The sequence below is a fragment of the Ascidiella aspersa genome, chromosome 5 (genome assembly GCF_963924565.1).
Source record: "Ascidiella aspersa chromosome 5, kaAscAspe10.2, whole genome shotgun sequence".
NCBI lineage: Eukaryota > Metazoa > Chordata > Ascidiacea > Phlebobranchia > Ascidiidae > Ascidiella > Ascidiella aspersa.
In genome coordinates, this window is record NC_139451.1 from 19554607 (window position 1) to 19576702 (window position 22096).

At 40.6% G+C, this 22096-nt stretch overlaps 2 protein-coding genes across 2 annotated transcripts; both read left to right on the forward strand.

Moving 5' to 3' along the window:
• The first annotated feature begins 54 nt into the window (after positions 1-54).
• LOC146145258 (INO80 complex subunit C-like) lies at positions 55-1578 on the forward strand. The gene is made up of 5 exons (XM_083390224.1): positions 55-348; positions 440-506; positions 737-889; positions 995-1062; positions 1280-1578. The coding sequence occupies exons 1-5, from the start codon at positions 241-243 to the stop codon at positions 1400-1402; spliced, it is 519 nt and encodes a 172-aa protein (XP_083246350.1). The 5' UTR covers positions 55-240; the 3' UTR covers positions 1403-1578.
• Positions 1579-15544: 13966 nt separating this feature from the next.
• LOC146145259 (uncharacterized) lies at positions 15545-21841 on the forward strand. Its single transcript, XM_083389818.1, has 3 exons — positions 15545-15708; positions 16681-16774; positions 18833-21841. Exons 1-3 carry the CDS (start codon positions 15648-15650, stop codon positions 20751-20753), a joined length of 2076 nt encoding a protein of 691 aa, XP_083245944.1. The 5' UTR covers positions 15545-15647; the 3' UTR covers positions 20754-21841.
• Positions 21842-22096: the final 255 nt, after the last annotated feature.

The following is a 22096-nucleotide window of genomic DNA, read 5'->3' on the forward strand; positions in this document are numbered from 1 at the left end:
AACTGAAATTAAATCATAAAAAACAAATGACAAATACAAATAAAACAGTTATTTAACTCGTTTATTTAGCGATACGAAGACTCAGCTGACGTTTCGTTAATATTCTTTTGTCTGTACATTTTGTACATTTTCTTCATCTTATTGGAACCTGAAAAATACGTAGAAAAGCCGTTAATGTGCATTCTAGGCGTGGAATACAAATTTTGCTGAGTTTACATTTAAAGTCTTGTCATCGCTACAATGGAAAACAACCCTAAAACATCAAGACAGTTTGATAAGGAAAAGGCTGGTAAAGGTTCCAAGAGTTCTAGTGTACCAAGGGGGCGCAAAAGAAAAAGTAACCATCAGGTATTTGTTTCATCTGAGTGGTAAATTTTTAAAAACTGTTTTTACAATAATTGTGTATAAATATATTCTTTTTAATGATTTTTCTCGTTAGGAAGTTGTTTCTCTCCCCAAAGACACATCTGAAGATAACAAAACTAGATTGGCAAATACTGATAAAGGTATTGGAAAAAAATATATAAATATATACCACAATTAAATGCAAAGCTTGATAAAATCCATTAAAAAGTATCTATAAAATGTAGAACCCTATACATTCTATAACAAATATAAAATCATATCAGTGTTTTGCATTGTTCATTTTATGTATATTGAAATGTTGTTATCTGGTAATAATTAAAAACACATTTAAATTAGACTTAACGGAAATTAATAAAACACCTGTGTTAAGAAAAATCAAATGGACCACCAGAAAAGACTTTTCCCTGTTTCAAAACTCCTCAATACCAAGAAAATGGATATTTTCTACAAACCAAAGTATGGAAAAATCTCAAACAAATAATGAACACTCAAAAATCTCAGGCTTTGCCAGGAGAAATCACATGTAGGTTGGAAATGACATCTGATATTCATTAAACCGATATATATAATGTTCTATCTTAAATCCTTATTAAACCAAAATTGAGTACTGTGGAATACTTTTATGCAGATGCAAGCATTGATGCCCCTGCCTCGTCAAAACCAAGCAAGAAATATTCAGACATTTCTGGACTACCTGTAAAAGCATAACAGTATTTTAATAGAACATAAATATATGATATTATTATTTCTACTAGTTTCAAACATGTCAAGTAAAACTTTAAACTCTTTTTGAAGAAGCTAATTATTATTGTTAATGCCAAAAATACAATTTAAAATGTAAGCACATATATATTTATTATGTGGTATTTTTTTAATAAAGCTGTTTCTGATTGTAATATTATTTCTCGTACAGGCTTTGTACACCGACCCACACACCAAACTGAGGTATGCAAACTCAGACGAATACAGACAGATCCAACATCTTTCCAGTGACACCGTAACAGGATTGCTGGCACTTAGAAAAGCAAACTTCTGATGACAAACAGTGTAAAAAAGTAGAAATATACTGGAAACAAGTCACTTTTAAAATCAACTCAAGAAAGGGTTACCCAGATGGAAGTTGAAAAAATTGTGAAATGGTTTTCCAATGGAAGAAGGATGTTTTACAATAAATGTTGGTGGCCAGCATTAAACCCAACTACAAAAGTGGAAAAAATGCACGAGTGCCAATAAGTTAAAAAAAGGAGGAACTACATTAAAACTTTGGTATCGGATCAGCACACATACCACAGTGGTTTCAAACGAGTACCGAAACTTCCACTTGGCATCGGGTATCCTTTCCCATCTGATATCAGACAAGCATATTTGTGCCAACAATTAAAGGCTGTACTTGTTCTCCAAAAACCCAAAACAAAACAATGTAAAACGTTTATTAGATTGAATATAATTTTATTGTTTGATAAATTGAAATACCTGTTGCTAAAAAAGGCAGAACCGGTAAAGCGTAATGTTGTAACCCAATAGTCTTATCCAGTATTTCGAGGTTTTAAGACAATAGGTATGTGGTAATGTCCGATTGATGATTGTAGGTAAGGTCGGTTACAACACTTTTCGACAAAGGACGGTGCTCTTACAGGACGTGTAGGTGCCCACCTTCAATTGTACAGCAGCCCTTGTGAAGAGATTCGGTGTTTCGTAGGTTTACGCGAGTTGGTCGGTGCAGTGTTACGAGGCGAACTGATACCCAATGAATCATAGCGAGTCGCTGATTATAATTATGTAATGAGCCACGATAGTTGCCACATACGCCGCGTCCCGTGTTACTATGCGCCATGGAGCCCCGGTTACAACATTTTGTTTTTTCGTGGGCGAACGGCGAACGCCCTTTTACGGATCATCATTAACTGACATAATTACATAAAAGTCTTTTGCGGATCCAGGGGCGCCTATGCCCCAACATTTGCATTTTTGTGTATTTTAACTACGTAAATGCAAAAATGTTTGCGCTTCACTTTCAGCAAAGTTTACCAACTTGACCATTAGGCTATTCGTATAATATACGGAAAGGCAATACGTAAATGTCTTAATATTGACATTTATATAGTAGCCGGGGCACATTATTGTGGACAGTGTGCATTTGGGTCCTAATTCAATCAGAGTATTTTTCAAAAGAACAAAAAGTCACTCAGCAAACATGAGTTCTTGGTGCCAAGTGTGCCATGGCACACATTTTAAAAAGATAATTTGATACAGATTACAGAATGTCATGCCAATTCACCACTCCAACGGGGTTAATTTTATTCGCGCTAACGAAATGTAGTTGTTTCAAGTAAGTTCGTTGTTCTAGTGTTTTTTTTTCAATTTTCTTGCGTTAGTCCGTTGCTTAAAAATCTGTTTAGGAATGCAAAATGGGTATGTCTTTTAGGTTCGCACAAGTAATATTGGAGGGCAATAATACAATATTTAGTTTGCCCAGGATCTAATTAATGTTGGCAAGAAATCTATTTAAAAGAGCTGTACCATGCGGAAGTTGTCATTGTGAAACTAAACTACCTTAAAACTCGATTACGAAAATGACCAAAATATTGCGATTTAAAAAATGGTAAAACGCTTTCAGATGTAAGTACATAAGGCGCGAAACGTTTCACTGTTTTATAGGGTTATTTCGTGTTCTTTCAAGATTTAAGTGATCTGCTAAAGTCCTAAACTATAGCGCCTGTGAATAAAAAAAAATCTGGACGGTTCAGACGCAATTACACTAAGAGCTTATAACAGCGATTTACTTTCAACGCAGTGCTATTAGGGAAATCAAATCCACTTACAACTCGATTGATCTGCTCGGTCAAACTCGGCACACAACACGGGTGTCGCGTTTCCGCCAAGGATAAACAGCGCCTATTTTGCGCGGGGCAAGTCGCTACAATTAGCTAGCGTGTTCTCTTTTCGTTGCGTCCGGGGTAACGCGACGCCCCGGCCTTCCCAAACGACATCTGCGCGACCTGACGGCGTAAACAGGCGCCGGAAACTAGAGCTGGGTACTTTTGTTCGGCGAAAACGGGCACTCTCGAATTTTATAACAACAAACGCCGCGCGGGTCAACACCACAACCATCCGAGATCGACAAATGTAGCGACCTTATGGGCGCGGTAACAGTACTGATTAAGGGAAGTCAAGCTAAGTTTTAAAAAGTTTAATCTACAAATTTCAAGCCTTTGTAGCACAACCAGTGAAAACAGAAGACAATTTTTTTATTTGTCCGACAGAAAACAGCACAGGGGAGTCTGAATTAGACAGTTGCAAGTTGCAAGATATCCAGTTTAAAAGCTTGTGTGAAGTCGATAAAGCAATTTAAATGGCGAAAGGATTATGCATTTGTCTTTTCGTGGAAAATGCCGGAGGACAAATCGCAAGTAAAACTGTGGAGATAGTGGAATTAAGTCGAACCATTAAGCGCATTACATCTTCCAAATATAGGTAGGCTTATATAGGGAATGCAAAACGAATAGAGTCGGTTTCTCAATTGTTGGCAAAGCCATGTTGAACAGTCTTCGGACGAACAGGTTCGGAGGTTAACGCCTATTTTTTTTAATCGCTTAGCGTTGAGTTATATTTCCATTTCGCACAAAATAATGAAGGCTCTAGTCTAGAATGGGTATAGAGTCTACTCTAGAGCAGTGGCCGGTCCGCGAGGAGTTCGTTACCGGTCCGTAGCAGGGTTGCCAGATTAAAATTTTGACTTAAACCCAAACCGTGCGGAAAATGCGGAAACAACAATAAAATAAAGTCAAAAATAACTAAATGTAGTTTTCTATTCAAAACACATTAAATCTCTATTAGTATTAAGCATTCGTGAGGTTCAAAACAACCAGTGTTCTGTGGCCGTATGAGTTGCATTGCAATTTTTTAAGGCCGGGCCGCGGAAAAATTTTAGTTTCAAACCGGCCAAAAAGGTTGCCGACCCCTGCTCTAGAGTATAGACGTGCACTCGTGTGTTCATTCAAGGCTGGCAAACCTGGCAACGTTTATATAAGTTTCTTTTCTATACATGTTCGACCTGAGGGCGAACGTGCTTGGGCGCCATGTAATGTGGATTGCTAGCTTTGTAGGATTAGGCAGAATTGTCAAGAGATTAGGAGAAATTGAAGCACGGCGTGGGAGGTAAACCGAAATGACTTGTGCCCTATTGAATGCGAACTTGTTATGCGCGTTCATCTCCAAGAAATGTTGAATGCGAACTTGAAAGCTAACAATCACATTTGCCCACGTTGGGTTTATTTATCTTTATGGTCACTTTTGTATCCAAAACGTGTGGTCAGTTAATTACGCTTGAAAAAATCGAGCCCTATTATGTGCAGCAACGCCCGAAATTTCGAACGACGTAACTCATTTGCCTACGCCTGTTTTGCTTTTCCAACGACAGGCGTAATTGGCCCTTGCGGTATAGCCCAAGTATAGGGACCAACGCGAATCATAATAACCTGTCGTCCCTGATGTGCGCTAACTATAGCGGGGCACTAATGAGAACTTAGGAAGTGTGTTAATAGCAGCTCCTCATGTGCTGTCAGGTTAGCAAGATGGGGTCGTGACCGGTCAAAATTTTGTACACCTTCCAAGCGTGCAACTCTCGCCACACTTTCGCCAATGGCCTACAGTTTAGCAACAAAGACACTTGACAAACTTATATATATCTTGAAGCAACTAGTGCAAATTAACGGGGCTGCGTCTCGTGAGAAATCGTGGCAAAAGGTTGGCAAAAGTCTCTCACACAACTACTACCTAAACCAATCGGTCAAACGTTTAATTTAAAATCATGTTATTCATTGCTTGAAACGCTTATGGACCCATATAGATGGCGTCGCCTCAAAATAAAGTTATAATTTTGACAAAAATAGTCAAAAACCTTGAAGTTCGGCTTAGACGAGATTTCTAATACAAAAAATTTTAATCATTCATCGAAATTTTTAGAAAAAAATATTGGAAAATAAGTTATGTTTGTCTAAAATTTTAAATTTATGTTGACTGTGGAGAGAGATGGTATATTCCAATCATTATTTCTCAAGACCTAGGCTCCCGAATCAGTTTTGCAAGCTTGATGTCCCAATCATATCGGGGGTCGTGAAATAATTGCAACGAATGAGCCTAACAACTCAATATTTGCACAAACAGCAGTGCCCTTTACAATTAGGGTTAGAGATAAACAACATAAACAATGCTTCTTGATAAATCAAAAACAAAATGTTTGTTTACCTACAAATTTCAGGTTAATTGCCCTATACCCACTTTGTTTTATTTTGTTCTTACGATACAGTATACTCAACAGGCACAAGACCATCTGATGTAATATATTTTGAGGTTCTGTGTTGAAGGAGTATAAACACCCGTACATTAAAAATTTGGCATAATTAGTGACTGACCGACAAGTCCATTTGTACAAGGGATATATAATTAATTGTCTATAGGCCTACTACGACGTTTCCTGTCAAACTAAATGCGCACACAAGGAACAATTGCGTTGCATTCAGTCGCTTTACTTTTTTATTCGCAAACAAGTTTAGTTAGATGCCTAGCTATCGGACATCGGTGTAAGGCCTACGCTTGTGCCATCAAGTAAACAAAACGGAGCAAATTGAGTTTGAAGTTTTTTTGTTTTTTTTTGTTGAGGAACAAAGCCACTTAGCTATTTTTTTATTAAAGTCGGGCAACCTTCGCAAGTAATGAAAACAAAATCAACAAACGATCGATCTTAGACTTTTCCCTTAAACTTTCGTCGACCCGAAATTCGATTGACGAGCAGCCAGGGTCGAGTTACAGACCCCTGTCTTACAAGATCACAAATGTTACTGGCAAATCGCAATTCTTATCCATTGCGTCAAGCCCATATCGATTAGGGGTTGGGCTCAAAGGGCCAAGACAAAAGGACAACCTTCCGAATTCCCGTTTGTGTGTTTGACGACAGACAACTGGAAATTGATTAAGCCTCATCAAGGCGCCTAACTTAATAGCGCGGCTTTCCGGGAAAGAAAAGTCAGTGGATTTTAAACGCTGCGCAAAGGGGATAAAATCAATAAAAGCTCTCCAACAGACAAGCGGCCGATCGATTTCAAGGTTTTGCCCCCTCTTTGTCGTAAGGTTGCCCACTCAGTGTGTATAGCGTTGTTGTGTTGGCCTAAGGACTTGTGTTGGCAGGCATTCGCACATGGATTTACTGCGCTCACTTGACGTACTTCAGCTGTTTACGCTTAAATTGAAATTGTCATATTGTTGCTTGGTGAAACGCTAACAAGAAAAATATTCCCGGTGTTGTTAACTATTTTATTGAGAATAAAAGGGGATTTCGACTCTTTTTTTGACCGGATGTAACCTAAATTGAATTGCAGGCAATATTTTTGGTAATGCTTTGCTTTTATTCAAACATATATATATGTTGTGCTGTTAATCCAGCGCAAAAAGTTACTATTGAAGACCCTAAAAACAACTCTTTTCTACAACCTAATAACCTAAAAACAATTGTTTCTTGGTTCAAAATAAATTGATGGTAGTAAATTTTGATAAACAACGCCGACGAATTGTTTTTAAAATTTCTCAATATACTTCTGTTGGCCGAACATCTTTTTATATTCCACCGTTAATGAAACACGCATTGACGAACGATAACATGGAGTCTGGCAGTGCTGAGAATTTCTTCATTTTCATTTTCCTATTAACGCGTGCCAGCCTGAAAACCGAACCACGTGAACATGGTATTGGAGACACATTTATTATTGCCTTTCTATCATCGACGACCATTGTTGCGATCAAATAGGCTATTGTTAGACTGCCACGACCGGCCGGATCTGTCACGGCAGCGAAGGCGGTGCACATTGTCCAACCGTTTAATGTACGCGTTTTTGACGGGTTTGTTTTCTTTATCGTGAAGGATACGCGTTGGAACATCGTCCCAACATTCATGGGCACCCAATTTTTTTAGGAACGTCCAGTTCTTGTTTATCATAAAGCTGCAATGAGTTTAGCGTGAAAGGGTGATATTTGGCAGTGTAAAAAAATATCAAAATTATACAAGGTTGTTGTTAGGCGAAACATCTTTTGAGAAATATTACTTAAAAATCTTTTTTTATCCTAATCCGAAAATAATTGCCCCCCCCCCCTTTCATGTCCACTGGGATATTTATAGCGGCCCGTACGTAAGCCCTCTGGACTCTTTTGAATAACATTGCCACCACAAATAGATTGGACGTAGATTTCATGGATTTCAAACTTTTGAAGACGGCTAGTATACAATAAGTTACACTCGGAAGTCAGCGTTAACTACTGTTAAATCAGTTTACTTGGCCAATGGTGTAACGAGTGAGGGTGACGTAACAACTGGCTTACGATAATTCAGTATCACACGTTTTCGGTAATCATTGTTTAGTTTAAGTTTAGTTCGAAGTTGTAAGTAAGCCGAATTATAAGGTTGAAAAAGATCAGTTAAGCGGTCACATTCTTTTCGGTCTCGAACAGGACAACACGCGGCGTTCACGCTAAACAAGGGCATGGGAACTTTAGCGGCTGGCCATTCGCCGTGGAGCACCCTTCAACCCACAAGCGCTCAATTACGTTTCGCGACCGAAAACGAAGTCCATTGTGTGCCGCTGTACTGGGGCTGCCTGTTTACGCTCGGGGTGCTGAAAATCGACGTTTTGAAGCCGTGGTATTCCGGAGGCGGATACACCGTGGCGTTCGAACTGTTATGAAGAGCTGAAGTATGCGCATTACTGTTGAAGCTATTTTTCAGGCGTTTGTGAGAAAACCGTTTTGTTAGAATCATTAAGCCGTAATGTGGTTATAATACGTTGTTTAGGATCTATTCTAGTTATAGCGTTCAACACAAGACTAAACTTTCCAGTGATTGCCAGAGTTTGGTTGATTTATAGTTTTGACTAAAAAATACCGAAGTCGGCTTAATAAAATGTGGTATAGTTTCACGTATAAAACAAATCGATACAGGTTTTACAAAACGCCACACAGTATGCAATAATTTTCAGGAAAAAAACCTGTCGCCGGTATTAATTTTGATGTTTCTTGTAGATGAGAAAGTTTTATTTCAAAACGATTTATCGAGTGCCAGCAGCATTGTCGGTCGAATATTCTGCCCCAAGGTGTAGCTTGCGCAGCGCTACGGAAAGAGCTTAATCTTGAACTGTAATGAACCCAAAGTTTTGATAGCCTGGCGCTCCAACCGTATTCGCTTGGCAAAGATAACAACTGATTCAGTCCATCAAGATTAAACGATTTTGTGGTTGAAAATTGAGGAAAAGTTTATTTAACCGATAAATCATTTTCTGTAAGTGACGTCAAGTTTTAGAGCTGTATGCAACAGTCGAGTTATGCAAGACAAATGCGTTTTTGCAAGGGTTTTACTGCTCAAATGATTTTCGCAAAGCAAAATCACTGCTTGTGATAAATCACTGACCAAAGCCTTTGAATCGTAACCAAAAGTCTGAATCGTAAGAGTCTTTTAAAGTTGTGGTTTATAAAGAGTTTTCAAAGTTGTGGCTTATAAATTTATTCTGGTACATTTTTTGCATCATATTGAAAAATTATTTAATACCTCAGTTTAGTAAACCCCTTGTTCGTGAATATCGTTTGTGAACGAGTCAAATTTAGGGCTACACAGTCGATTCAACTTATTTATAAATCAGTGTTGTTTTGAGCGTTACATAATTGCCGCGTATTTCTTTTTTTTAAACCTAAAAATTAGAAGATTAAATGTAATAATCTTCAATTGGAGAAAATCGATTAGATTTTTGATTGGTGCCGCACGGATAGACAAGAAGTAAAACCATAATATATTTTAAACCTGTAAAACTTGAGTGTTTGATTTGATTTTTTGTTTTTGCATTTATTCGTGACCGGTTGCGTCTCGTGTATTGTCAGCGCCAACCGCGGAATTCCTGGGTATTGCGACTGTTCAGACGTTGTTATCATTCTTTACATTGTCGACGTTTGGCCGTATGCCATTGTGTGTTATTCATTTGTCGAATGGACGGCCTCTAACGATGCCTCAACAATGCTACAAGCGATTGACCGTGAGAGCAAATAGGAAAAAAGAAAGGGGTACACCAGCTGGTTTTCAGTTGACCAAATTCCTCCCAATAAGCGTTGGGTTTTTACGTGCGATATTGATGAAACACGCTGCGATAAAAGCCGTGTCAACTAAATGCGGCACGTTCTAGCCATTAGTTTTAAGTTAACATAAATGAAATAAGGAATTGTTTTAGAACTGCTTGCGTAGACAAGGTAGGGATGTGAGGTTATGGCAGTTTTGGTAGAATATTGGCACCAAACACGTTTTTATCTGTTTAAGCAAGCGTGCAGCGTGTTAAACCAAAAGGCTACAGCAGCCCAAGTTACACTAAAGAAAATCCTACACAAAATAAAATTCGTTAATAGTCACGTATAGTCTTGGCTACTCGCTTATGTGATTTATCTTTCTTCTGCCTCATTGTTTGCTTAAAACTCCACGTGAACTGTCTACGGCGACAGCCCAACATGCAAAGGCCATTACAAAGCCTTTGGAATTGTTTGCGAATATTTATATATAACAAAGCATCATGAGAGGGATTGAGTTTATTTTTTAAGTTGGGAAATGGAACCGGTGTGTGTATTAGAGTACTTGTCAAGAAAGGCAGCCGTTCTGGTGGTTTTAGCTGGAAATCAGTTACACAGAGGTGTTTCAGACATTACTTGTACAGGAAAAAGCGCTCGTATAAAACGGAAGTTTAGGCATTTAAATCAAGACTGTTAGGAATCGTGCTATACACCACTTAACGTTTAGAAAGCTTCATAATAAGATAGGGTAACATTAATGAAGAAAGTGCAGTTTAGCCCTATTGTAGCAAAAATGTTGCTTGAAGTATCGACTTAATACCAAACAATTTTATTTTTCCTAAATTAGCATTCTTTTTAACGAAGATTATTTTAACGTAATAAATCAGCGTAAACATTTTCAAGTTTTGAAACAAGCAAACATTAAAATGCCGCCAAGGCCAATAAGACAAGATACATAGGGCTGCTTTTCGTATCGCTTTTTAATGTTTACCCGCCCGGCGGTAATTTCTGACCGCAGACGGTGCTTACCACACCAGTTGCAGGAGCCCCGAACCGCATAATTGGAAAACAAAAGGAAAAGTCGAGTCGCCGCATGAGCACGAACCGCCGAGTCGTGCTGCAAAAGCATTCCTTCTCAACAATAACAAACCCCTTTAAAAAACTTTCCCACCAAACTGACCGCCGTGGGTCGGCGTTCCACCAACACCGATAACACAAGAAACTGACACCACTAGTCGCGTCGCTTCCCACCTCTCGCCGCGTCGGTACGCGATTAAGGCGACGCGCGAACATGGCATTTGACCCATCTGACCCTCGGGGTCGTTCATTCAGGCATAGTCGCGCGTTACCTCGATCTGACCCCGGCTACGGCCTGATCTGTGTTGTTAGGCTTCCTGTTAACGGTCCCACACTGGTTCGCCAGCACCAAGTTAGATTGAGTGATTTCGCGTTCGGATTGAAAGAGCACTTGATCGCGGTTTTGAGAGCGCTCGTTTTGGTGGGCTTTATAGATAAAGTGCTTTACTGGGTAATGTGTTTCATTACAGACAATATACAAGTCAAACTTTTGGTGCGTTTAAGGTCGTAATTAACCCATATTCGGGGTAAACACTCCTTAATTGCAACGAACCCGAAATATGTAGCCTTTTTTAACAGGTCGTGCATCTAATTTAGGGTTTTAATTGAAGTGTTTTCTATTTTTGAGTCAGGCACAAATATATAGCATCCGCAATAATTTATCTTAAAAAGTTGCCTATAATTATTTCAAAATGAAGCTTTCTCGATAAACTGAAATATGTGGTACAGTGTCGATGCAAGTTATTTGACATATTGGCTGTATAGTTCCTTGGTCACTGATTTAAAAGGTAAACAGTGCAATTATTTTTAATTCATCAGTAATTCGCACGTACCGTCGGCATAAAATCGCGCAAATAAAGCGGCGATCAGGCGCCACCGTCGATTTACACTTGGGTGTGAGGCTTCGCGTATACGGCAACGTGTAGTTTTACGTAGCGAAAACGCAAGGCCAGATGTTCCTGTTCCGTTGCACGGGCAGTATACGGTTGACACTTTTTCTCGGCGGGCTCGTTCCTGGTCGATATGAAATATTGATGGTCCAGCGGCTGCCTTGGACTGTCGCAAGACGGTTGCGTACAGCTCCGGCGAGCTCTGAATACATCATAATTTCTGTTGACTTTCCGTCCAAAGGAATCAATTCGCTTTGGATGGCTTTGTGACAGGCAAGCGCAGACGAGTTATTCAGGCGAAGGGTAATTGTTTTATGCCAAATCCAGGCTTAAGGGATTTGCGTTGTTGTCTTAACCTGGCGCAGTCAGGTGGTTAAAGTGTCTTAAGCGAGGCAGGTATTTTACTGTAAGGCTATAGTAATACGCCGCGAGTAATTTTATCAGATTTACTGACAGAACTGTGTAATGCTTTACGTTTATATTTTGCCGCCGTATTTTAGAAAGGCAAAATTTTGTGTATAATTGAATATTATCGGCGATGATGAATAAGATATAATGCAATAATGGAACTCTTCAAACAACCCACATTTAAAAGAATACAAATTAATTGTTAAATGAATTTTTTTGTTACGTTTAATATTTTCTTGAAAGTACTACCTTTAATCGCTCTTCGTCAAACCTTGTCTGACTTTAGTCGATTTAACACGATAAATATAATAAAGAATTTAAAAAGACACACCACAATATATTTACCAATGCGTTACCTTTCCTCTTTACGTTTTGCATGAAAGACAATAGTTTGACACCAAAACTTTGTAGAATAAACCAATGTTTTTTTTTAATTTGCTATCCTAAAACTGATACCATTTTTGAAATGCTTTGTGTGTCAAATTTTTGCATAAAAAAGTGATTAAATTAACCTTTCATGTATGGGGACCTACTTTCATGAAAACATTTTGTGCATCCCTTAATGGCGTTTTGAAAAAATGCGTCATGGAACTTCATAAGGAAGTCTACATAGTCATATTGGGAACCTCAAGTTCTAATTTAACTTAATAATAATAAAAATATTGTATGCTTGTGCCCCCTCCCCAACCCAAGACTGCTCCGCGCCTCTTAGGTGGTGGGGGAAAGGGTCACGAGTAAGAAACGCTGGTCTAACATGGTGATGCTTGCAATAAAAAAAATTATAGCATAATATGTGGAAAAACTGTTAAAATATTTCGTCGCATTGTTTCATAATTTCCCATGTTAGCCTACTATATCGATAGTTTCAGCCAGCAATTATCCAATAAACCACTCACCAACTCTCCAGCTTGCATGCTTACATGCCGCTAAAGATTTTGTCGAATGCAGTCTCGCTTGCGGTAAACTCACACTGGCGGCTGGCGCGCCTTCGAAATCGTTTTTCGGGGAATACCAATGCGGCCGCTAATAACATTCCCATAACGCCTACTTAAAGCCGAGTACGACACGCGCACCAAGACCCCCATCGCGTTGTAACAACATCGTCGGCTAAAGCGACGGCTCCTGCGTCTATTCAGTGTGTCGATTTTCCTTAAGCCGACGCCACTCCCCGAAGCGTTGCTGAAAGACACGAAGCGAAGGCCGTTTTACGTGGCCGCTGTAACGTTTGTATGTTTTTCGCACCGAGTTTTAGAGCAATTTGACTGGCCTATTTGGAATGGCCCGTTGTTTCTGCGATGGCCATTGTAAAGGTTAAGCGGAAAAAGAGGTAGCCTCGATTAAGCGGAATGGAGTTGATAGAGGCCACGTGCCATAGACTATACAATTACTGTGTATTGTACAAGAGTAAGCTGGAGATGAAACGTAAAGCAGTAAGCGTTAAGCGTAAAGAAATATCTATGGGTTTGGTTAGCAAAAAAATCGAAGTTTAATGCTGTGATTAAACAAAGTCAACATTTTTAGGAAATTTTTTGAAATGTGAGGGCGACAAAAAGTCTGCATGTGTAATCCTACTATTTCTTTTTTATTGCAGCTAACATAAATTATACGACTGCGGATCTATGCTGCAGTAAAATTTACGCAGATACCAGGAAAAAACATAAAAAATTAAATGTGAATGTTTGACATTTGCAAGATTTTAAACGGTAGCTTATATATTGTTTTTTCTTCTGAATTAAATTAAAAGTTAGGTATACCCCAATAGCGTTTTCAAATTAGTACAACAAACTAAAAAAAACGCCATTGTTGTCTCGCTATCTGGCAAACACTGGTGGTACACAAAGCAGATTAAAAGCAAGCCTCGTGACATAGAAAGCAAATTTAATTGACTTGCTATCTTGCGAATAAACTTTACCGGGTTTCCGTTAATAACAGAGAGTCAGATACGCCAAACAAAACCCTTCGCTTATTTAGAGCCGACGTTCACTTGGTCCTGGCTTCCTACTCTACAATGGCCCCAGTTGTTGACACAAGTAAAGACCATGGTATTGTCGTTCACCCAATGCCACTTTCACATCGATAATGCTTAAGCACAGTGTAAAATATTGAACTTGAATACAGGTTCGTTTCAATGGCGATATTAAAGGGGCACTGTACACGAGGCTAATATGGTACTCTTATTAGCACTTACGATTTTTGTTTGGCGTCTTATTACCACATACAATATAATTCAGTACTGATACAATCAATACGGGGTGCATGATTTAAAAGCAGTCGATTGAATATATAGGAGTATTGAACGCCGATTTGCCTTCTAAATTCAAGCTCTATTCACATATAGTATTGAAAAAGATAACACGTTTCAACGAATAAATTTTTTTTAATGTAAATGAAAGCCAGAAAGCCAGGGAATATTACAATTCGGGGAGGACTATGAGGCGCAAAAACACGGTTAAAGAAGTTAAACAGGCCTCGTCAAAAACGGCCTCGTAAACTGGCCGGATCGCTTTTCTTGTCACTAAACGCAACACGTCCTGTAATCTTGGTCGGAAATTGTCGAAAGTGTGCCAGCAATAGATAAAGCGTAGTCTGTATGACTGCTTCTGTATAGGTAAGCGCGTAGACAAAACCAGACGCCCCGCAGCTTAGGACAGTGGCCGACGAAAACAACGGCCAGGTCGCTAATTGGCTCTGCCGCAGCTAAAAGCCCCAATTACGGGATTGGAAGGCGCGCTTACGTGGCGGGCGATTGTGTAGTGGGCGAGCGTGGGCACGTGCGCACTGGCTTTTAGCCAAAGCCGGTGAAACAGATGTTTTTGATCGTGGATTAGCGGCACAGCGGCTTCCTACGATGCAAAAGGTGTCAAAACTATACTGCCAGTTTATATTCCTACTGTAGGGTCGGTGTGGGCTGCAATGGCTGAAGTGAGTGTCGATGAGCGAGATAGTGACTTTTGTTGCGTCATCATCCGTCGTCAGCAGTGACAATGTTAATAGTGCAGAAAAAAATAGGTTGTACTATCAGCTGTACCGAAACTGATTGTTCGACGAGCAATGCCGCTAACCTAAAATGACTTTCGTTTGTCCCAGAGAAGTGGTTTACTGCATATTAAAAAAACGAAAGCATATAGATTTTTTGTTTGTCTCGTAGCCATTGTCGTTTCACTATTAAGGCGATTGTGTCACTATAGACCAGCGGTTCTCAGCCATGGCTCACTGGTGGGCCATGGAAACTTTTTAGATGGGCCACAGACCAATTTAAAAAAAGCTAGATTTATTAAAGAATTTAGTTTCATTTTTTGTGTCACTATACCTAATTTTACAGGAATAATGGCTTGGGGAGGAATTGAGAAGGAATGTAAATGAACGTAAATTTATTGTTCAGAAGCAAGTACCTCACTAATGCACGGTTGAATAAATAATCTGTATTAATATATGCTCCGCTATTTTTTGTTCTAAACCTTTTTTATGGTTTGTTCTTTCATAAAAATTAATTAGGCCACAGAATTTTTGTGCAACGAAAATGGGCCACGAAAGAAAAGAAGGTTGAGAACCACTGGTATAGTCGGCAGATAACTGGGGTAGATATTTGGCGTAATATAGTTTTATATTCCAGTGCTGGTTGTTGACTTTGTTCGAGGGCACAAAATTTAGACATTTTAGGTAAACTAAAGTCCAAAAATAAAATACCAACTGAACTTTTTCACCAGAAAAAAATGTGGAAATATAATTTTTTTAAATCTTGAGCAAGCCTGTTGTATCCAACTTGAAAGTTAGTGTGTCGTGAAGCAAGACAAGTATACACTGGGCGATAGCAGTATGAGCAAAAACGGAACCACGGAACCACCAGTTGCTGCTGCTACCACAACCGCAAGTCCAGGTAAGAACTGATTTTAACGAAAAAACAGTTTTTGCTGCCAGGCTGCATAATGTTTTCCTATGAAGAAAGCATTTTATACGTTTATACTCACGGGCATACATTACGAAGGTAGCAAAAGCTCTATCTGCCCTATATTAGACATAATTTTAAACAAGCGTTTATATCAGTGATTCCCAAACTGTGTGCCGTGGCACAATAGTGTGTCTCGAGAGTTTGTCAAGTGTGCCGCTATGCTTTTTGTAATTTTGGAAAAGAAACTATTTGTATCACCAATAGGCGCATACACGCAAGCATTTTAGACTTAAATATGCACTATTTATTACAAATTACTAATTTTGAGACATTAACATATAGATTTGTCGTGTGTTAAGAGCAACTGTAAAACTACTCTAGTGTTGTTCTGTTAAAAGTGTGCCGCGAAATAGTTAATACATTTTTAGTGTGCCGCGATCCAAAAAAGTTTGGGAACCACTGGTTTATATGATCGTAATTTATCCATAAAATCAAAACACATATAAAGCCGCAATATTTAATTTTCACGCTTTTAATTTCCTTATTTTTTCAGCGTTACAGTAAACTAACATGCAATACAGCTATTAAATTTCTTCCTAATGGCGCGTTGAATCGCTGCATAATTAATGCGCCCTTCGTGAGACATTTAACACTTTCAGTCGAACTTTATTCGATCGACTAAAAATCAATTTTCGTTGGGGTACATTCCCTTCACATGTATTGTAGGGGATTTAATGATAATCCATGTAACATAAAAGAAAAATTAGTCAAATGGTAAAACTAAAAAAATAGTGTTTCTTTTGTGGGCTGTAAACGGTAATATGTTACTTGCTCGCGTTTAACGTGCCGCTTTCTTTTTTGAAAATGCAGCCACACAATTATACTTCATCATCATGCGAAACACTTTAGGGCAAAATTTAACTGAAAAATACCCTTAGTATACTTTGCTTTGCATTGCAGGTTCGGGTGGCGGAGACGACAACACAGCTATAATCATAACCTTGGTTGTGGTCTTCGGCGTTTTGATCATTGTAGCTGTTGGACTGCGCATTTGGTAAGGCGCTGTGCTTTGTTAAAAAAATATTTGTACAGCAGCGAAATACCCCTTAATACTTTAGGGATTTTAAAGACTGACAATTCTAACATGTCCCGTAATATGAGTTGTACACTTGCGCTTCTAAAAATGTTTTTACGTTACTTTTGTCAAATTACAGTTAAAACTGTGTTGTTTCCATAAAAAACATAATAATATTACATCGTGGTTAACATGTAGAGAAGATGGTTATCGTGACTATCAGTATCTGTTTGCGATGTTGCCTGCTTACGCAATTTGTATTCCTACTATAACCGCATTTAATATACAGTATTCTGAATGGTAACAAAAACACGAAATCCATTATCACTAGAAGCAGTTTGACTAAAATTACGGTTACCGTTCTCATTTATTGGCACTTGCGGTCAATTTTGTCCGGATCACTTTAAAATGTTGCCAAAATTGTTATGATGCGTGTATTTTTCCGCCGAAGTATTCTACACTGTGGTGTGCTGTTGCGCCTTGTATCTGTCTAGTTTGCCAACTGTATACGTAGGTGTTTTGTCAGATATTTGCGTAGAGCTATTTTGGCGTGTATTTGAGTGGGTGCTCATTTAACGCACGGCACTCAATGATGGCGAAGGGACGAATATCACGTTTTCGAAATAATTGAATGAGAAAAGCAAGTCAACATAGGGTGCAGTATATTGTTCAATTGGTAGCTTATGTGCATGTCAAAGCCCGCTTGCTCTATGTATAATAACTTAAAATGTTGTATCCTTTTTTATACGACTGATTGCGGCGTTCATGTAGGACGTGCGTTTTAGCAGTGAATTACGTAAAATGTTCTTCGTAATTGACTTTTATATTGTGATGGCTTCATACCATGCTACATTACACCAAGTTGGGAATAGGGTAATATATTATGACGTCACATTAATGCAATGGTTCTTAAACTGTTGTCCGTGGACCAAATTAATACATTACTGTACATTTAAGAAGTAATCACTTTTTGAAAGAAAAGAGTTTGATTAAAAATAAAACGTTAAAAAAGTTTGAGAACCCCTGCATTAATGGGTTGCAAAAACAAGTCTTCTGAATGCGACTATACAAACAGCAATCCTACATAACGCAACCTCCCGTAATTGGCTTACAAAAAAACTTGCTGTATTGCAGTGCTGCAATTAAACTCAAACCTGCAAGGCGAAGTTTTACTCTACTCTATGTAGGAAAACGTTGCTGAGTAGTAAATACGAACGGCTGGCGAAAACCGTATTTTGCCACCAGGAATCGCTGGAAAAAGTCACACAGGGCGGCCGCCGAGTCTAGGCGAGGGAACATACACTACTTGCACTGGTGGTATTAGGCGCTGCTTTAGACAGCGGAAGCCGACAAGCCGAAGTGAAAAGTTACGATTCAGAACGAAACACAGGCCGCATGATGGCGCACGGGAGAATTGCCGGGTGATTTTACAAAGCAGGGTAACCCCTTTTCATCGGTGGCGTGCTTTGTCCCTCAGAAAAAGCAAATCAATCATCACAATCACGCCAGGCCTGATGTGGCTGACACCCGCGTCATCAAATGTCACCCATATTTTGATGTCACGCTCGCCGTCGTTTGTTCTTGTCGTTGTTTTTGATGTACATCAGGGCACGCTGGTCCAACCTCTGGTGTCAAACTGCATGTCTAATTGAAACTGTTCATGTTTCCTAAAAAAAAAAAAAATTCTTACCTTTAGACTTACGACGATAACAACAAAACTGAGTTGAAACAACACTTCGCAATTTTCTATTATCCCCCTTGTCTGTCAATTTACTTAACAAACATTGTTTTTTCTAAGATTTATTCTTGGTTGAAATCAATCTAGCTGAACTAAAAAAATACTGTGGTCACCTTTTATTCACATTATATATTTGTCGTCATTTGATATCGTATTGCGTAGCATCCTCAACAGTATTGTTTCAGCGAAACCTTATTATGTTACGTAAATTTTAGTTTGTAAAAATATTTCGCAAAGGTTATGTTTTATTGGGAACTATATTATGCAAAAGATTCTTAACCGTGGCTATTATTTACCAGGTTCTACCGTCGCAAAACCGGCCACTGGCCACATCTCTGCAAGCGCTGTCAACGTCCCCCGCCCGCCCACTTGCGGCCTTTCGGCGATAAGTCGGCAACTACTAGATGGCAAAATAACAACAACAATAGCGCCCCAGGACCCGTTCGCCAGATTACTTCGCACAGGGCCGACTACAGACTTCCGAGTCCAAAGGACCACGTAAAAAGCGTAACGACCGTTGCCGAAACTGTAGCGAATTCCGCCTCTTCTAAAAGGGTTCAACAACCCAAAGAAGCGGCTTCGGCGAAGGTTTCTTGCAAAGTGAAAAGCCCGAGCGAGAAGTCTCCCCAACATGAAGCGAAAAGCGTGCGCAACTCGGTCAGATCTAGCAAGCGCTCGCAGAAACTGCCAAGCGACATTGGCTTTTACGACGACCGCACGTTGCCCGCCACGCTTATGATGTCCGACGAGTCCAAGAAGCAGAAGTTCTCGCACGCAAACAGCGACTTGAAGCGTTCCAACTCGGCGACGCTGCGAAAGCCGATCAACGGCAAATCGGGCCTCCAACGGCCGCGGCCGTACTCCGTCAACATTGAGGTCTATAACGACTTTTCGGGCGAGCGAGCCATAGGAAGATTTCAGAAGCAGCAGCATCTCGCCGTAGCCCCGTCGCAGCTGAGCAGCAAGCCCAGCAACACTTCTGATTACGTGTCGGACGTCGAGGCCGCTGAAGGGCGCCACTGGCGAAAGCGGAAGAACGCCTCGCGACTGCGCACCACTGACCGCCGCAAGAGAGCCTCCGACTGCGACTCGGCCTTCCAGGATTGCCCGTTTATCGAGAACGAGGGTATCCTGGAAGTGTACGAAAGCGAGATGGGCGAGGCGCCCGAAAGAGATTTCGAGACTATGCAAGCACTGCGACTTCACCTCGATTCTGATTCGGTTTTCGCCAACGTCGATGACCGCACCGAGTCGCAACAAAACACGATGCGACCTGAAGCGCTGGAAATCGCTCTGCGAATCGGCAGCGTCGGCGGCAGTAACGATACCCTTGAGAACCAGAGCAGCGACACCGAGAGCATGGCCGATTCCTGCATCACCGCAAAGGGCGGTGGATCGCTGCGTATGCGGCAGTACGACAGCGACGGCGGACCCCGGCCAAGTCGAACTAGTCGCGCCGGAATCAAGACCCGGAATCGCCGCAGACCGAAGAGCACGGTGCCGAGTGGTTGGGAGTCAGAGTCCGGCGTCGACACGAAGCGGCGCACGAATGTTGCCAAACGACGGAGCAAGTCGCGCGATCGCAAGCCGCTGCCGGCCGATCGAAAAACCGCCAAAATTTCTTCAAAACCAGAGGACAACACGCCCACGAGAAGACGGTCACCAGCAAAAAAGCGCTACCACACCACGTCGCTGACCACTCCTGTCAGCGGTGGAACAGTCATTGAGATGCCCATCTACTCGCAGGCGACGTGGGCGGGCCCGGGATCGGTGATCGGCAGATCGGCCAACGCCAGGCGCCAGCACCCACCCAAGACGCGGCACCAGAGCGAAAACAGCAGCGGAGTTCCGGCAACCGCTCGTCCGCAGTCGGCACGCACCCGTCCGCGGCATCCCAAGGCCAGCCGCAAGTGGAGCATTGGCGGCGGCGGGCGCTACATCTGCGAATACGGCACGTTGCCGGTAGACCTCAGCCGTTTGCCCGCCGACCTGCTGGAGAAAATCGGCGGGCAGCCAGATCGCCTGCTAGAACCCCTTGACCAGCTGAACTTCGACAAACTGTGTAGGCCGCTACCCACGCTGGGAGAAGGCGAGGCTAAACTGAGCGCGCGCCGACTTGTGTCCGAGAAGCTGTGCCTCCCTCCCGGTCACCGCGACCGTGAAATGCTGTCCAATACCTACGAGCTCGAAGCGACGGGACTGGTTATGACCGACTTGTAAACGCATGGTCTGTTAGTTTATCACAGCTAAATTTTTAATCGTGGGGAGCTTTTCGCTTTTCGTCAACTTTTATACTGGGGGACGTGATACAAACATACAACATTTTCCCTGTTTTCTTTACTGTTTTTTTTACAGCGTTCTCACGGATTGGCGGGCGCAGAGCTTGAAATGTTATGTGGTACATCGTATTGTAAACTTTGTGTTACTCATCGCATTTTGAACCTTGCTTTTACCTGGCACAGCCAAGCAAATGTGAATAGGACGCAATTGGAGTTTAAGCTATACCGAATCGCTTGGATCGAATACTTTATCTAACCACAAAATGCGCGCATAACAATAGACAGCATAGTTTAATTTTTCCGCAAAATTAGATCTACCTTTTCTGATTACAAGGGTATATATATGTTTTACAAGCAGCGTGTCCACAGGGAATCAGATAAGTCAAAAATTAACTCGCCTGCTGTGTGAGTGCGCTAGGTGACTAAAATAATTTTCACAACTTGAAAGAAAGGGTCGGTGACCGAAAACGTTGTTTCCACGCTAAATTTGCTATTACCTGCCTTTCAAACGGCTAAGTATGTGACATGGAAACGATGAGATAGCGGTTGTTCACTCATCAAAGAAAAACAGCAATGGAATGCCACATCAAACAGAATGAGATTATCTATTTTGTGCCTTTTACCCCGCCAATCCGAAGCGGTTATTCCCAGATGTTTGGATGTTTTCCCAAACAGCTCTTGTGATGTGTTCCAAAAAATCATTTGTATTCACTGCTTGTAACTTACCATCCTACGAAACATACCAACGATTAAAACAGCATTGTTTGTTTATCAGCGTGAAAATTCAAAAGCAATGTTCGCTTAAAAAAACAGCTCCTCCGGTAATTGTAATATTGTTAACCAACGTTACGGCAACCTATTCAAATCGTCTTCTTCAGGGTGAAAAACGATGTTCCCTTGTTTCGCGTCGATATGTATTTCAATTTCAAGTGTATGCTTTTTACCGTATATGACAGTGTTAATCCAGATATCTAATTCTTTCCAAGCTCAACTCTGTCCTGCCCATCGGATGTTATTTGTGTCAATAAATTTGTGAATACTGACGTATTAAGTTTGTGCGTCCCATTTGTAACACTAAGCCAACTAAACCGACAGCAATGGTTCAATGCTTTTAGATTTATACTATAGTTGCATTTTTTCAGGAGTTACGGAGCAAGTATTTTTTATAACCTGGTAACCACGAGCAGATATTTCGTTAAATTCAGGAATCAGGGCATGGACACCGAAACAGGTTATTGAATATATGGATAGTCCACGCCGTTTTTCAATTATTTTAGTTTTGAC

Excerpts from the sequence above, each read along its gene's own strand:
- LOC146145258 (XM_083390224.1), top strand. The coding sequence starts at position 241 with ATGGAAAACAACCCTAAAACATCAAGACAGTTTGATAAGGAAAAGGCT. Across the intron at positions 507-736 it reads ATTGGCAAATACTGATAAAG|AAAAATCAAATGGACCACCA; the intron begins GTATTGGAAAAA and ends ACCTGTGTTAAG. Across the intron at positions 890-994 it reads TTTGCCAGGAGAAATCACAT|ATGCAAGCATTGATGCCCCT; the intron begins GTAGGTTGGAAA and ends ACTTTTATGCAG.
- LOC146145259 (XM_083389818.1), top strand. The coding sequence starts at position 15,648 with ATGAGCAAAAACGGAACCACGGAACCACCAGTTGCTGCTGCTACCACA. Across the intron at positions 15,709-16,680 it reads TACCACAACCGCAAGTCCAG|GTTCGGGTGGCGGAGACGAC; the intron begins GTAAGAACTGAT and ends TTTGCATTGCAG. Across the intron at positions 16,775-18,832 it reads GCTGTTGGACTGCGCATTTG|GTTCTACCGTCGCAAAACCG; the intron begins GTAAGGCGCTGT and ends ATTATTTACCAG.